Source organism: Oncorhynchus gorbuscha, linkage group LG04 (assembly GCF_021184085.1).
Source record: "Oncorhynchus gorbuscha isolate QuinsamMale2020 ecotype Even-year linkage group LG04, OgorEven_v1.0, whole genome shotgun sequence".
Taxonomy (NCBI): domain Eukaryota; kingdom Metazoa; phylum Chordata; class Actinopteri; order Salmoniformes; family Salmonidae; genus Oncorhynchus; species Oncorhynchus gorbuscha.
Genome location: NC_060176.1, coordinates 15,251,093 through 15,264,645, shown reverse-complemented (window position 1 = coordinate 15,264,645; position 13,553 = coordinate 15,251,093). Strand labels below are relative to the sequence as shown.

General features: G+C 48.0%; 1 protein-coding gene across 1 annotated transcript in view; it reads right to left on the bottom strand.

Moving 5' to 3' along the window:
• The window catches only part of LOC124033478, a 37,436-nt gene extending 24,771 nt beyond the window's left edge, over positions 1-12,665 (bottom strand). The window contains exons 1-11 of the mRNA XM_046345503.1: positions 12,443-12,665; positions 3,967-4,051; positions 3,502-3,623; positions 3,307-3,385; positions 3,103-3,126; positions 2,920-2,973; positions 2,558-2,707; positions 2,190-2,253; positions 1,987-2,030; positions 1,762-1,887; positions 1,326-1,474 (exon numbers count right to left, since the gene is read on the bottom strand). Of these exons, the coding sequence (XP_046201459.1) occupies positions 1,326-1,474; positions 1,762-1,887; positions 1,987-2,030; positions 2,190-2,253; positions 2,558-2,707; positions 2,920-2,973; positions 3,103-3,126; positions 3,307-3,385; positions 3,502-3,620 (809 nt within the window). The 5' untranslated portion in view covers positions 3,621-3,623; positions 3,967-4,051; positions 12,443-12,665. The remainder of the gene's footprint in view (positions 1-1,325; positions 1,475-1,761; positions 1,888-1,986; positions 2,031-2,189; positions 2,254-2,557; positions 2,708-2,919; positions 2,974-3,102; positions 3,127-3,306; positions 3,386-3,501; positions 3,624-3,966; positions 4,052-12,442) is intronic.
• Between the last annotated feature and the right edge of the window lie 888 nt (positions 12,666-13,553).

Below are 13,553 nucleotides of genomic sequence, written 5' to 3'. Positions count from 1 at the left end.
TTGCCACAACTTTGGAAATATGCTTGGGGCCATTGTCCATTTGAAAGACCCATTTGCGACCGAGCTTCAACTTCCTGAATGATGTCTTGAGATGTTGCTTCAAAATATCCACATCATTTTCCTGCCTCATAATGCCATTCATTTTGTGAAGTGCACCAGTCCCTCCTGCAGCAAAGCACCCCCACAACATGATGCTGTCACCCCCGTGCTTCATGGTTGGGAATGTGTTCTTTGGCTTGCAAGCCTCCCCCTTTCTCCTCCAAACATAACGATGGTCATTATGGCCAAACAGTTCTATATTTCATTCATCAGACCATAGGACATTTATCCAAAAAGTACGATCTTTGTTCCCATGTGCAGTTGCAAACCGTAGTCTGGCTTTTTTATGGCGGTTTTGGAACAGGGGCTTCTTCCTTGCTGAAAGGCCTTTCAGGTTATGTCGATATAGGACTTGTTTTACTGTGGATATAGATACTTTTGTACCTGTTTCCTCTAGCATCTTCACAAGGTCCTTTGCTGTTGTTCTGGGATTGATTTGCACTTTTCGTACCAAAGTACATTCATCTCTAGGAGACAGAACGCGTCTCCTTCCTGAGCGGTATGATGGCTGCGTGGTCCCATGGTGTTGATACTTGCGTACTATTGTTTGTACAGATGAACATGGTACCTTCAGGCGTTTGTAAATTGCTCCCAAGGATAAACCAGACTTGTGGAGGTTTACATTTTTTTTCTGAGGTCTTGGCTGATTTATTTGGATTTTCCCATGATGTCAAGCAAAGAGGCACTGCGTTTGAAGGTAGGCCTTGAAATACATCCACAGACACGCCTCCAATTGACTTAAATTATGTCAATTAGCGTATCAGAAGCTTCTAAAGCCATGACATAATTTTCTGGAATTTTCCAAGCTGTTTAAAGGCACAGTCAACTTAGTGTATGTAAACTTCTGACCCACTGAAAAATGACTTGTGTCATGCACTAAGTAGATGTCCTAACCGACTTGCCAAAACTATAATTTGTTGACAAGAAATTTGTGGAGTGGTTGAAAAACGGGTTTTAATACCTCCAACCTAAGTGTATGTAAACTTCTGATTTCAACTGTATTTACATTCAAGATATATATTATAGAAACAGCTGTATCGTGTGTTATTACTACTGACAAACTGAGTCAGTCTTGACACAAACAGTATTCTTTCTCTCACAAATGGCCTGGTTTGGCTATCACCAATAGAATGGGGAGATAGATGAAGGTGAGACAGGGGTTGAGGTGGAGGGAGGTGAGACAAGGGGATGAATTGGTAAAGAGGGATGATTGAGGTGAGACTGACCTCCAGTTGACCTCTAGGTTCAGTTTTACTGTCCCCAAGTCATTGATATCCACAGCAACCGTCTGAGGCAGTGGACAGAACAGGTCTAGTGTCTCACAGGACACGCTGCCAACCACCACGTGATTGGCCAAGCTCTTCAGCTCAGTCACCTTGGCAACCACAATGGGCAAACAACCACAGTCAGTTGAATGGTAGCAGTAAGTGATGTTTTTTAGGACTATTGTTAAGTTCTGGGTATTTTTGCTGTTTGTGTACAATAATGTGATAATAACATGGCAATACAGTAATAACATATCGTTATTATAAACATGTTTATAATATCTATATGTTATTATACATGTTATTATAAACACAAACACGTTTATCCAGAGTTAATTACAGTAAATACTGATTTGATCATAAACACTATCATGCTCCTTCCAAAGGGCTTTCTCACCTTGATTGACAGGAGCTCTGTGATAAGAGGCAGGAAGACGTTGTCTTCACTGTCCCACACCTGTTTACTGCTGACCTCCACACGGCCTTTCATCCGCCAGCGCTGACGCCCGTAACGCATCAGAACCTGGGGGTCAAGGGTACCATCAGTTACTCATGTGTGTGCGTATACTGCATGTGTGCATATGTCGGTGTAGGTGAGTGGGTGTCAATTAGTTATTCTCACCTCATATTGGTCTCCTGCACACAACCGTGCATAGCCAATCAGACCTGCAATACAAGAGACATACAGTTACAGCACATAACATTTGCACACAGGGAGAACACTAGAATGAGAGAGAGAAAGAGAGTGAGGGGGTGGTAAGAACAGATGGGAGTGAGGGTCAGAACAAATTGGTGGGAGAAGGAGGGGGTGAGAAAATGACTCACCTTTCATCTTGATGTGAAACTCTCCCATCTGGTTCTCCAGTTCACTCTCCAGTGAACACATGTGCTGCAGAGAGAGAGAGAGAGACGAAGGAGAAAGAGGCGAGAGAGAGAGGCGAGAAAAAGAGAGAGAGATCGAGAGAGAGAATGAGCCATTCATATCAATAATAATCTGTGATGTTTGTTGTCAAAGCAACATGACATTGCGGTCAAACTCTTATTTCTGATAAGTTACTTATTTCAAGACTTACTTTACCTTACTTTCCATTCTGTAAATGGCTATTTTAAATGTTAAAAGGCTCTATGAAAGAGAGAATAGCCTTGTTATCTAACACGTCTCCCCAGTGTACCCATAAGCCCCTGCCCCTTACCTCAGTGTACTCCCTGTAGCCCCTGTTGGCCTCATTCAGGCTCTCCCGTGCCTCCTTGCTCCCTGTGGCAGAGTTAAAGGCTGCCACCATCTTGCTGGCCCCATCCCTCAGCCGCCGCTGCATACAGTAAGCATCGTACAGCTCCTCTACCTGGAACATTACACCAACATTACAGCTGTGCAGAAACACTATGGTGATGCAGACCTGTAAAGCTCCTTAATCTGCTACCAAAAAGTATTAGAGATGGTTATACTATAACAAAACAGAGTTTACTCTGTAGTTACAACATTATGACAACACTATGACAAATGTATGGCTAACAGGTATCTTACTGCACTGCAGATGCACACACAAAGTCATACCTTGCTGAGGTGGAACTCCAAGCGACGCATAAATCTCTCTATAGCCTTCACTTGCTGATAAAGCACAAAGATCAAAGACAAGTTATTCAGTCATTAAATCACCCCAAAATGTACATATTCATTAGTTTATTAATAGAGTTGTGAATTAATACAGTCATCTCCCCTGGTGTGATTGAAACCCACCTTATCCAACTCATACAGAGACCCCTGCAGAGAGGAAAGGAGGCATATAAAAGTTAACATCATATTGCACACAGTATTACTCTAACAGAATGTCTTGAGAAATTAAATGTCCCCTAAGTGGGATGGTGCGAGCGGCATTGGTCAGTGTGGTGATGATGGGTTAGTACTTGTCAGACTGGTGTGATTGGTGGTGTGTGTTCTCACCAGACGGTCATTTCTCTTGCTCTCTCTTATCTGCTGCCCCAGGCTGCCCAGCTCCAGCTGGTGGACCTGCAGGAATGACCTGAGAACACAGCATTGTGATGTCATTTCCTGTTTCACTTTGAATAATTTCCTGTATCGCTGTAGACCTGTCTGCTACAACAGTCAGGCCAGTCGTGTGTGTGTGTGTGTACTCACTGTAGGCCTCTCCTCAGTGCAGAGTACACCTCGTCCAGCCTCTCAGGCTGAGGTATTTTAGGGGTTGGGTTCTTGGTAGAACCTGTAAACATCCTGGCTCCTTTAGAGGGCGATGCCATGAACTAAACACAGAGAGAAATATACTTTGTAATAGACATAGTGGAGTACTGAAGATTAAGAGAGAGACAATAACACACACACATGCAATGGTGTTTGCTTGTAGTGGCTTCATACTCCACAGGGGGTGATAAGTGGCTAGTACACACACATGCAGCCAGACACACACAGACACACTACTGCCAATGAGTAGATTTGGCTCAATGAGGAAGATAAGGTCACAGTTCATAGACACTGCAGGGTGGACTTGCTTTTCTCTGCGCGCCAGCCATCAGTGTGTTACAGCATTCAGGTCTGGAGAGTCTGTCTGTGTGTGGGTGTGCGTGTGATTGAGTGCATGTGTCTTACTTGTGGTGTTAAGGTGGACCGCCCCTACTGCATGCTGGGAGGACTTAGCACGGCGGGGTGGCTTCCACAGGTCCTAGGACACATCCTGTAAAGGAACAGGAGGGAAGACATTACAGGTCGGACACACACGCTCTATTCCCCCTCTTACTCTCTACCATACTCCATCCCACTCCATGGCTTATTTTCAAATGCATCCTTCCCTAATATCCTTTCCTTCATGACCTTTGATGAGAAAGGACGAGATAGGTGATATTGGAGAAGACAAAATGCGTATGGGGAAGGAGAGCCATTTAACATACCTGTTAGGAGTGTGTATTGGAGGCGAAGTCAGGTGCAGGAGAGCAGAGTGTAGTGAACAGGCACACTTTTTATTCTGGTCCAAAGTGACAGCACAAAGTAAAATAAAATGTGCCCAAACACGAAACATAGACAAAACGTAATGCGCGTAACAAAATCTACAATTCCAAAATACACGTAACACAAACAATCTTACACAAAGACATGATGGGGAACAGAGGAATAAATACATATGGATTGATTGGGGAATGAAAACCAGGTGTGCAGGGAACAAGACAAAACAAATGGATACATGAAAAATTGAGCGGCGATGGCTAGAAAGCCGGTGAAGTCGACCGCCAAACTCCGCCCGAAAAAGGAGGAGCCGATGTCGGCCGAAGTCGTAACAGTACCACCCCCCCAGTACTCCCCCCCCCCCCTTCGCCGGCTCCAGCGGCCGGCGAAGGTGGGACTCACGCAGTAGTTCAGGGTCTAATACATAAGCCACCGGAACCCAGCACCTCTCCTCCAGACCGTACCCCTCCCACTCCACGAGGTACTGAAGGCCCCCGCCCGACGGATGGAACGGAGTACGCCGGGGCCCCCTCGATGTCCAGAGGGGGCGGAGGAACCTCCCGTACCTCAGACTCCTGGAGCGGACCAGCCACCACCGGCCTGAGGGGAAACACATGGAACGAGGGGTTAATGCGGTAATCGGGGGGGAAGCTGTAACCTACTTCGTTCAATCTCCTCAGGACTTTAAATAGCCCCACAAACCGCGGACGCAGCTTCCAGCAGGGCAGGCAGAGGGGCAGGTTTCGGGTCGAGAGCCAGACCCTGTCCCCTGTTGTGAACACTGGGGCCTCACTTGCGGTGATGGTCCGCGCTGGTCTTTTGGCGCAGCGCGGCCTGCTGGAGGTGACCATGGGTGGTTTCCCAGGTCTCCTCCGCGCGTCTGAACCACTCGTCCACCGCAGGTGCCTCGGTCTGACTCCAATGCTACGGTGCCAGAACCGGCTGGTACCCCAATACACACTGAAAGGGGAGAGGTTAGTGGAGGAGTGGTGGAGCGAGTTCTGCACCATCGCTGCCCAGGGCACGAACGCCGCCCACTCCCCTGGCCTGTCCTGCAAATAGGACCGCAGAAACCTGCCCACATCCTGGTTCACTCTCTCCACCTGCCCATTACTCTCGGGGTAGAAACCCGAGGGAAGGCTGATCGAGACCCCCAAACGTTCCATGAATGCCCACCAGACTCTCTAAGTGAACTGGGGACCTATTTCCTCAGGCACCCCGTAGTGCCGGAAGATTTGTGTAAACGGGGCCTCCTCAGTTTGTAGGGCCGTAGGGAGACCAGACAGAGGGAGGAGACGACAGGACTTAGAGAAACGATACACAACGACCAAGATCGTGGTGTTCCCCTGTGAGGGAGGAAGATCTGTTAGAAAATCAACCGACAGGAGTGACCAAGGCCGTTGTGGAACGGGTAAGGGATGTAGCTTACATCTGGGCAGGTGTCTAGGAGCCTTACACTGTGCGCACACCGAGCAGGAGGAAACATAAACACTCACATCCCGAGCCAAGGTGGGCCACCAGTCCTTCCCAGGCAGACAGCGCACCGTCCGAACGATCCCCGGATGACCAAAGGAGGGTGATGTGTGGGCCCAATAGATCAACTGCTCACGGACAGCAGACGGAACGTACTAAAGTCCGACGGGACACTGGAGTGGAGCAGGCTCAGTACGCATCGCCCGCATCCAGCTCCCACACAACCGGCGCTAACAGGCAGGAGGCCGGGAGAATGGGAGTCTGATCAATGGCCCGCTCGTCTGTGTCATACAGCCGGGAGAGTGCGCCTGCCTTAACATTCTGGGAACCTGGTCTGTAGGACAGGGTGTACACAAAACGGGTAAAGAACATGGCCCACCTTGCCTGACGAGGATTCAGTCTCCTAGCTGCCCGGTTGTATTCCAGGTTGCGGTGGTCAGTCCAGATGAGGACAAGGTGTTTAGCCCCCTCAAGCCAATGTCTCCACGCCTTCAAAGCCTTAACCACAGCCAACAGCTCCCGGTCCCCCACATCATAGTTCCGCTCCGACGGGCTGAGCTTCTTCGAGAAGAAAGCACAGGGGTGGAGCTTCGGTGGCGTGCCTAAGCGCTGGGAGAGCACGGCTCTGACCCCAGCCTCTAACGCGTCCACCTCCACTATGAACGCCAAAGAGGGATCCGGATGGGCCAGCATAGGAGCCAAGGTAAACAGAGCCTTCAGGTGACCAAAATCCCTGTCTGCCTCAGCTGACCACTGCAGACGTACAGGACCCCCCTTCAGCAGTGAGGTAATGGGAGCAGCCACCTGGCCAAAACCCCAGATAAATCTCCGGTAGTAATGGGCAAACCCTAAAAAAAATCGCTGCACCTCCTTTACCGTGGTGGGAGTCGGCCAAGTACACATGGCTGCTATGCGGTCACTCTCCATCTCCATCCCCGATTTGGAAATGTGATACCCTAGTAAGGAGACAGACTTGAAAGAACAGGCATTTCTCAGCCTTGACGTACAGGTCATGTTCCAACAGTCGTCCAAGTACCTTGCGCATCAAGGACACATGCTTGGCGCGTGTAGCGGAGTATATCAGAATGTCATCGATATACACCACTACACCATGCCCGTGCAGGTCCCTGAAAATCTCATCTACGAAGGATTGGAAGACTGATATGGAGCATTCATCAACCCGTAACGCATGACGAGGTACTCATAATGCCCTGAGGTGGTACTAAATTCTGTCTTCTGCTCATCTCCCTCTCAGATACGCACCAGATTGTACACACTCCTGAGATCCAGTTTAGTGAAGAAGCTCGTCCTGTGCATTGTCTCAATCGCAGTGGCGATAAGAGGTAGCGGGTAACTGTACCTCACCGTGATTTGATTGAGACCTCTATATTCCATGCACGGGCGCAGACCTCCATCCATCTTCTTCACAAAAAAGAAACTCGAGGAGGCGGGTGTAGTGTAGGACCGAATGCACCCCTGACGCAGGGATTCGGAGACATATGTCTCCATAGCCACTGTCTCCGCTTGCGACAGGGGATACACGTCAGGGGATACATTTATCGCACAATCCCCCAATCGATGGGGTGGTAATTGAGTCACCTTCTTACAGAAGGCGAGAGCCAAATCGGCATATTCTGGGGGAATGTGCACGGTGGGGACCTGGTCTGGACTTTGCACCATGGTAGCACCAACGGAAACCCCTACACACCTCCCCGAGCACTCTCGCGACCACCCCGTGAGAGTCCTCTGTTGCCAGGAAATGGTGGGGTTATGACGAGCCAACCAGGGAAGGCCTAGTACCACGGGAAACGCAGGAGAGTCAATGAGAAAGAGACTGATTCTCTAATGGTGACCCCCCTGCGTCTCCATGACCAGGGAGATGGTGGCCTCCCTGATTAGCCCAGACCCTAATGGTCGACAATCCAGAGTGTGAACTGGAAAAGGTCTATCTACAGAAATAATGAGGATCCCTAAACTAAGTACTAACGCTCTGTCAATAAAATTCATAGCTGCGTCTGAATCGACAAGCACCATATGCTGGGAATGCGGGAAGAAATAAACAGGTACAAACAGGTGGACAACAGAGGACTCTGGATGAGAGTGGTGCATACTCACCAGGGGTGACGTCAGAGTGCCCTGCCTGCTGCCTCGACTCCCAGAGGGACCAACCCGGCACCGACCGGCAGTGTGCCCTCTGCGGCCACAGATGGTGCACGTGAAGGCCCCTCCTCCAGCCTTCCTACGCGCAGTCCCTCCCAACTCCATAGGCACTGGAGCGGGAGTGCTGGGAGATGGAACCGACTGAGCCCCCTCAGGACGTCCACAGATGACCAGCAGGTTATCCAACCTGATGGACATATCCACCAGTTGGTCAAAGGTGGTGGTGGCATCCCTGCAGGCCAGCTCCCGTCCGACGTCCTCACGTAAGCTGCATCGATAGTGGTCGATGAGGGCCCTGTCGTTCCACCCTGCTCCGGCGGCCAAGGTCCGGAACTCCAGCGCCAATTCCTGTGTGCTTCTCGTCCCTTGCCTCAAATGGAAGAGTCTTTTAAACTCCTTGAAGTGGTCAAATGCCACATCTTCCTCTCCCCACACAGTGTTTGCCCACTCCAGAGCTCTCCACGAGAGGCATGAGACGAGGGCGGATACTCTCTCCCTTCCTGAGGGAGCTGGGTGAACAGTGGGCAGGTATAGGTCCAGTTGTAAAAAGAACCCCGGGCACTGTGCGGCTGTCCCATCATACTCCCTGGGAAGGGAGAGACGTATTCCACCGGAGCTGGGTCTGGACAGGACGCGTAGAGATTACCCCGGTTGAGCTGGTCGAGGCGCTGGAGAGACTTCCTGTCTCTCCCAGCGGTCCATGGTCTGGACAACGCGATCCATCATGGCACCGAGATTATGTAGCATAGCCGCGTTCCTCAACTCCTCTGACCGGGGTACCTGCTCCTGCTGACTCCATGGTTAGGTGTAAGATTCTGTTAGGAGTGTGTATTGGAGGCGAAGTCAGGTGCAGGAGAGCAGAGTGTAGTGAACAGGCGCACGTTTTATTCCGGTCAAAATGACACAAAGTAACATAAAATGTGGCCAAACACGGAACATAGACAAAACGTAATGCGCGGGGGCCTCCCGGGTGGGGCGCTGTACTGCAGCGCCAGCTGTGCCATCAGAGACTCTGGGTTCGCGCCCAGGCTCTGTCGTAACCGGCCGCGACCGGGAGGTCGGTGGGGCAACACACAATTGGCCTAGCGTCGTCCGGGTTAGGGAGGGCTTGGCCGGTAGGGATGTCCTTGTCTCATCACGCACCAGCGACTCCTGTGGCGGGCCGGGCGCAGTGCGCGCTAACCAAGGTTTCCAGGTGCACGGTGTTTCCTCCGACACATTGGTGCGGCTGGCTTCCGGGTTGGATGCGCGCTGTGTTAAGAAGCAGTGCGGCTTGGTTGGGTTGTGTATCAGAGGACACATAACTTTCAACCTTCGTCTCTCCCGAGCCCATACGGGAGTTGTAGCGATGGTACAAGATAGTAGCTACTAAAAACAATTGGATACCACGAAATTGGGGAGAAAAAGGGGTAAAATTCAACAAAACATTTTTTTTTAATCCCCCAAAAAGTAATGCGCGTAACAATATCCACAATTACAAAATACACGTAACACAAACACAAAGACATGATGGGGAACAGAGGAATAAATACATATGGATTGATTGGGGAATGAAAACCAGGTGTGCAGGGAACAAGACAAAACAAATGGATACATGAAAAATGGAGCGGCGATGGCTAGAAAGCCGGTGACGTCGACCGCCGAACGCCACCCGAACAAGGAGAGGAGCGGACTTCGGCAGAAGTCGTAACAAGAACACAGCCTAGCTCCCACTCACTTACTTCCCCTCCTTCCCTCAGAGCTTGTCTGCTGTTTCATGTCCAATGCTATGTGGCTGCATTGTACATAGCTCAACAACCACAACAACCAACACTGAATCCAGCAAACACTCTGTGCTTTTGCTTCCTCTCTCTTTCTCCTTTCCTTCCCTGTTCCCCATTAACCCGGTTCCCCCCCACTTCCTCCCCCTCTGCATCCAATCCTGAATACAGGAAGTATGATGGCTGACTCTACACAGGACATTCTACAGAGGAGCTTGGGCCAGGAATATATAACCATCTGTGTGTGTAAGTGTACACATATGAGTATGACTGTGTGAAAGAGTGTAAAACTGCCAATCTTCCTCCTGCTCATATATTCAAGGCATTTGTTAGATTGCATGTGTGTCCACTGTGTCATACACATTACACACACACTAAAAAAATTTTCTGGTTGAAGTACTTTGGAAAAGAGAGTAAAATAACAGTCTAAACAAGCAAGACACCAGCCACATGTACAGTCACCATGAACAGAGCCTCTCCAAGAAAAGAGAGTAATAAGCATTACAGCCACCCCACAGGGTAGGTGTCTTAGCTATGATAAAAAGATTAAAGGCTAAACTTGATTTTACTAGCGAAGGCCAAACCTAAATTAACACAAAGATTCAGTAAATGAGCTGAGGCGAGGCTAAAACTCCACATGCCTGTAGATGAAACTGACATGACGACTCAGCAGTAGCCTACCTTTTACACAGAACACTCAGACCACTTACTACCAATTGCTATCCCAAACAGTGTTAGTTACCCTTACTCCACCCTGCATCTTTATGGTTGGGTGTTTCTGTGAGAGAGTAAGTGGTTGGCAGAGAGAGAGGAAGAGAAGGACAGATGGACAGATAAACTAAAATAATCTTAATTTGAAGCATATTTAATATAATGTACACATGCAACCTCTACCATCACCATGGAACTATCCAAGTGATTTCTGGTCTAAGATTGTGAAATCCTTAGACCATGCTGAATTCCAAGCGTCCAGTTTAATCCTTAATCCATGCCGGACGCTGAGAGGATTAGTTTAGGTTAGTCAAGGTCAGGTTTAGTTTGGATAGAGGTGTGGTTTGGGTAACAAATCTGATAAATGAAGGCTGTCTTTATTACATTTTATGTTGTTTTTTTTACCAGCCAACACATTCACTAACATAGACATACACAAACACACATACACAAAACACAGCAGCCCCCACATACACTTCTCATCTCAGACATGAACCTCCAAACACACACATGCTGAAACTCAATCCCTGCCAGTGCCACCCCTTGATCCAGGTGTAGACTGCAGTAGATCTATATTTGTGATGTTTATGTTTTTCTGTGTGTGTACCCCTTTTGATGGGATCATTAGCTATTATTAATCCTCTCCACAGGCGGCTCGCATACAAAGGACAGATTGTAAGAATTAACCCACGAGGCTGAGTTTCCATAGAGCTGTTCCCACACACTCAGCAGGCCAGCACATGAGCAGCAGGCCACTCTCACACACAAACACACAAAGCCATACTCTATGGACTTTATGCAAACGCAGGACGGTCAAGAAATATTGGATGGTTTGCATAAAGTCCACAGAGTATGGCTTTGTGTGTTTGTGTGTGACAGAGTGGCCTGCTGTTCATGCGCTGGCCAGCCAGACTTACTCCAATGTAATTTTGTAAGATTTACAAGGCCTTCTTGTGAACGATCTCCCTAAAAAGGGTTAGAATTACAGTAATAATGTAGTCAGTGAAGAGATTAATATATTTATTTTTAACCTTTATTTAACTAGGCAAGTCAGTTAAGAACAAATTCTTATTTTCCATGACGGCCTAGAACAGTAGGTTAACTGCCATGTTCAGGGGCAGAACGAGAGATTTTTACCTTGGCAGCTCAGGGGATTCAACCTTCCGGTTGCTAGTCCAACGCTGTAACCACTAGGCTACCTGCCATCCCAGAGATTCATTAATTCAATGAAACCATGAGGTCATCATTGTGAGACAGTGGCCTTGCACTGTTGTGCATGTGGAACTTCGTCATAAATTCATTCAAACTATCCTCCACTGCACAAGCAGTGAGTTACATTCAGGGTAGGGGTGAATGGGACTGGTCACCTGCATGAATAAACGATTTAACACAGATTATAAAGGAAGGACCATGTGGATAGATGCAGAGAAACCCATCGACAGATTGACAGACACACATTGGTGTGAAAAAAAGAGATTGAGGATAATCCTTTAATCTCTAAAAACACAGACATAAATGGACGACATAGGCCAAGACGAACAACTCCAAAACAGTGCACTTGCGCAGCGTTTAGGATGCTCCACTAAATTGGAACATGGCCTCAAAGTTTTCAACCCGGTAAACTCGAGATCCTGGACTCAGTGGTTATGGATGTTTTCGCCTCTGGGTCACCAAAAAAGAAAAGAAGGATGTATTGTCGGTCACGTTACGGGTGATAACCACAGCGTGACATCTTCTCCCCAACCCCAAATCTCCATCCACCCCGTAACGCCCAACCTGGCAACATTTTCCAACCCCCCACTGTCCGGTAGAATGAACAGAAGAAAATTACTTGGCTCTTTCAATTAGAACAAAACCAAGCCTAGTTAAAAACGTTTAGTAGCCTACCAGAACATCTTTTTAAGCGCAATCTGTCACTTTGCCACATAGCGGAAGAGTTTGAGAAAGCCGTAAATAACACTGTAAACTACACTATGAATGCAAACCCCCGGTTTAGAAAAGAGGAGGGAAATTATTCTTACAAGTTGCTGTTGTTACGTACATGTCCAAAGGATCCGATGTTTCATTCGCCGCTATTCCGACCGGAGAACGATAGTCCGATGTTTCGATGTGAGCATAAAAAGGTAGGCCTATCCAATTTCAGCATGGGCGCTGTCCTTACTCCGACTCCCAACAAAATTTTCACTTTGTCACTGTCACTCTCGCTCATCCTCCCCTCCCCTCCCCCTCTTTTCCTGGCGACGCCACGGGGCTACACCCCCCCCCCCCCTCCTAGTAAGGGGTGTGGCGTTCGGTGTAAACGGAAAAAGCGCGTCTGTTTCTGACGACAAGAATCCCGTTATATTTTGGGAATAGGAAGGGGAGGTGAAAATACGTTTTTCATAAACATCGACGTTTCAGAATTTTCTTGCAGTGTTCTGGAGCCATCAAGCGTCGCACATACCCATCGGCACTTGGGGCCAATAGAAACAGCTTCTAGCACATATTTCTTTCCTTCTCTTTCTCAATTCAATTCAAGGGGCTTTATTGGCATGGGAAACACGTGTTTACATTGCCAAAGCAAGTGAGGTAGATAATATACAAAAGTGAAATAAACAATAAAAATGAACAGTAAACATTACACATACAGACGTTTCAAAACAATAAAGACATTACAAATGTCATATTCATATATACACACACAGTGTTGTAAGAATGTACAAATGGTTAAAGTACACAAGGGAAAATTTCTCTCACACACACACACACAGAAACACAATGTTTAATACAAGGTTGTATGGGCCATGTGTGGAGTAGGCTATAGCCTTAATGTGTGTCTGCGCATTAAGGCACTACCTATTTTCCTTCTCAAGTATAGCGAGCGCCTGGGTTTTGTAAGCGTTTTGTGCAGGGAGGGGTTGAGAGGTCAGCCAGTCTCTCTGAGCGTGGGTTTAGTTCTTCCTTTACTGAATTATTCAAAAAGTCTGATGAAAATACGCTTCCACAGCATAAACTAGGACACTGAAGTTTGTGATGTTTCCATGACAACAGTATGTAGTCTCTGGTGCTAAATATAGAACGGTTTCCCAGATTTTTTTTTCTTACACCAACATGGTGGTTCACACAGAGATCCTATTAAATGACTAGAAGGGC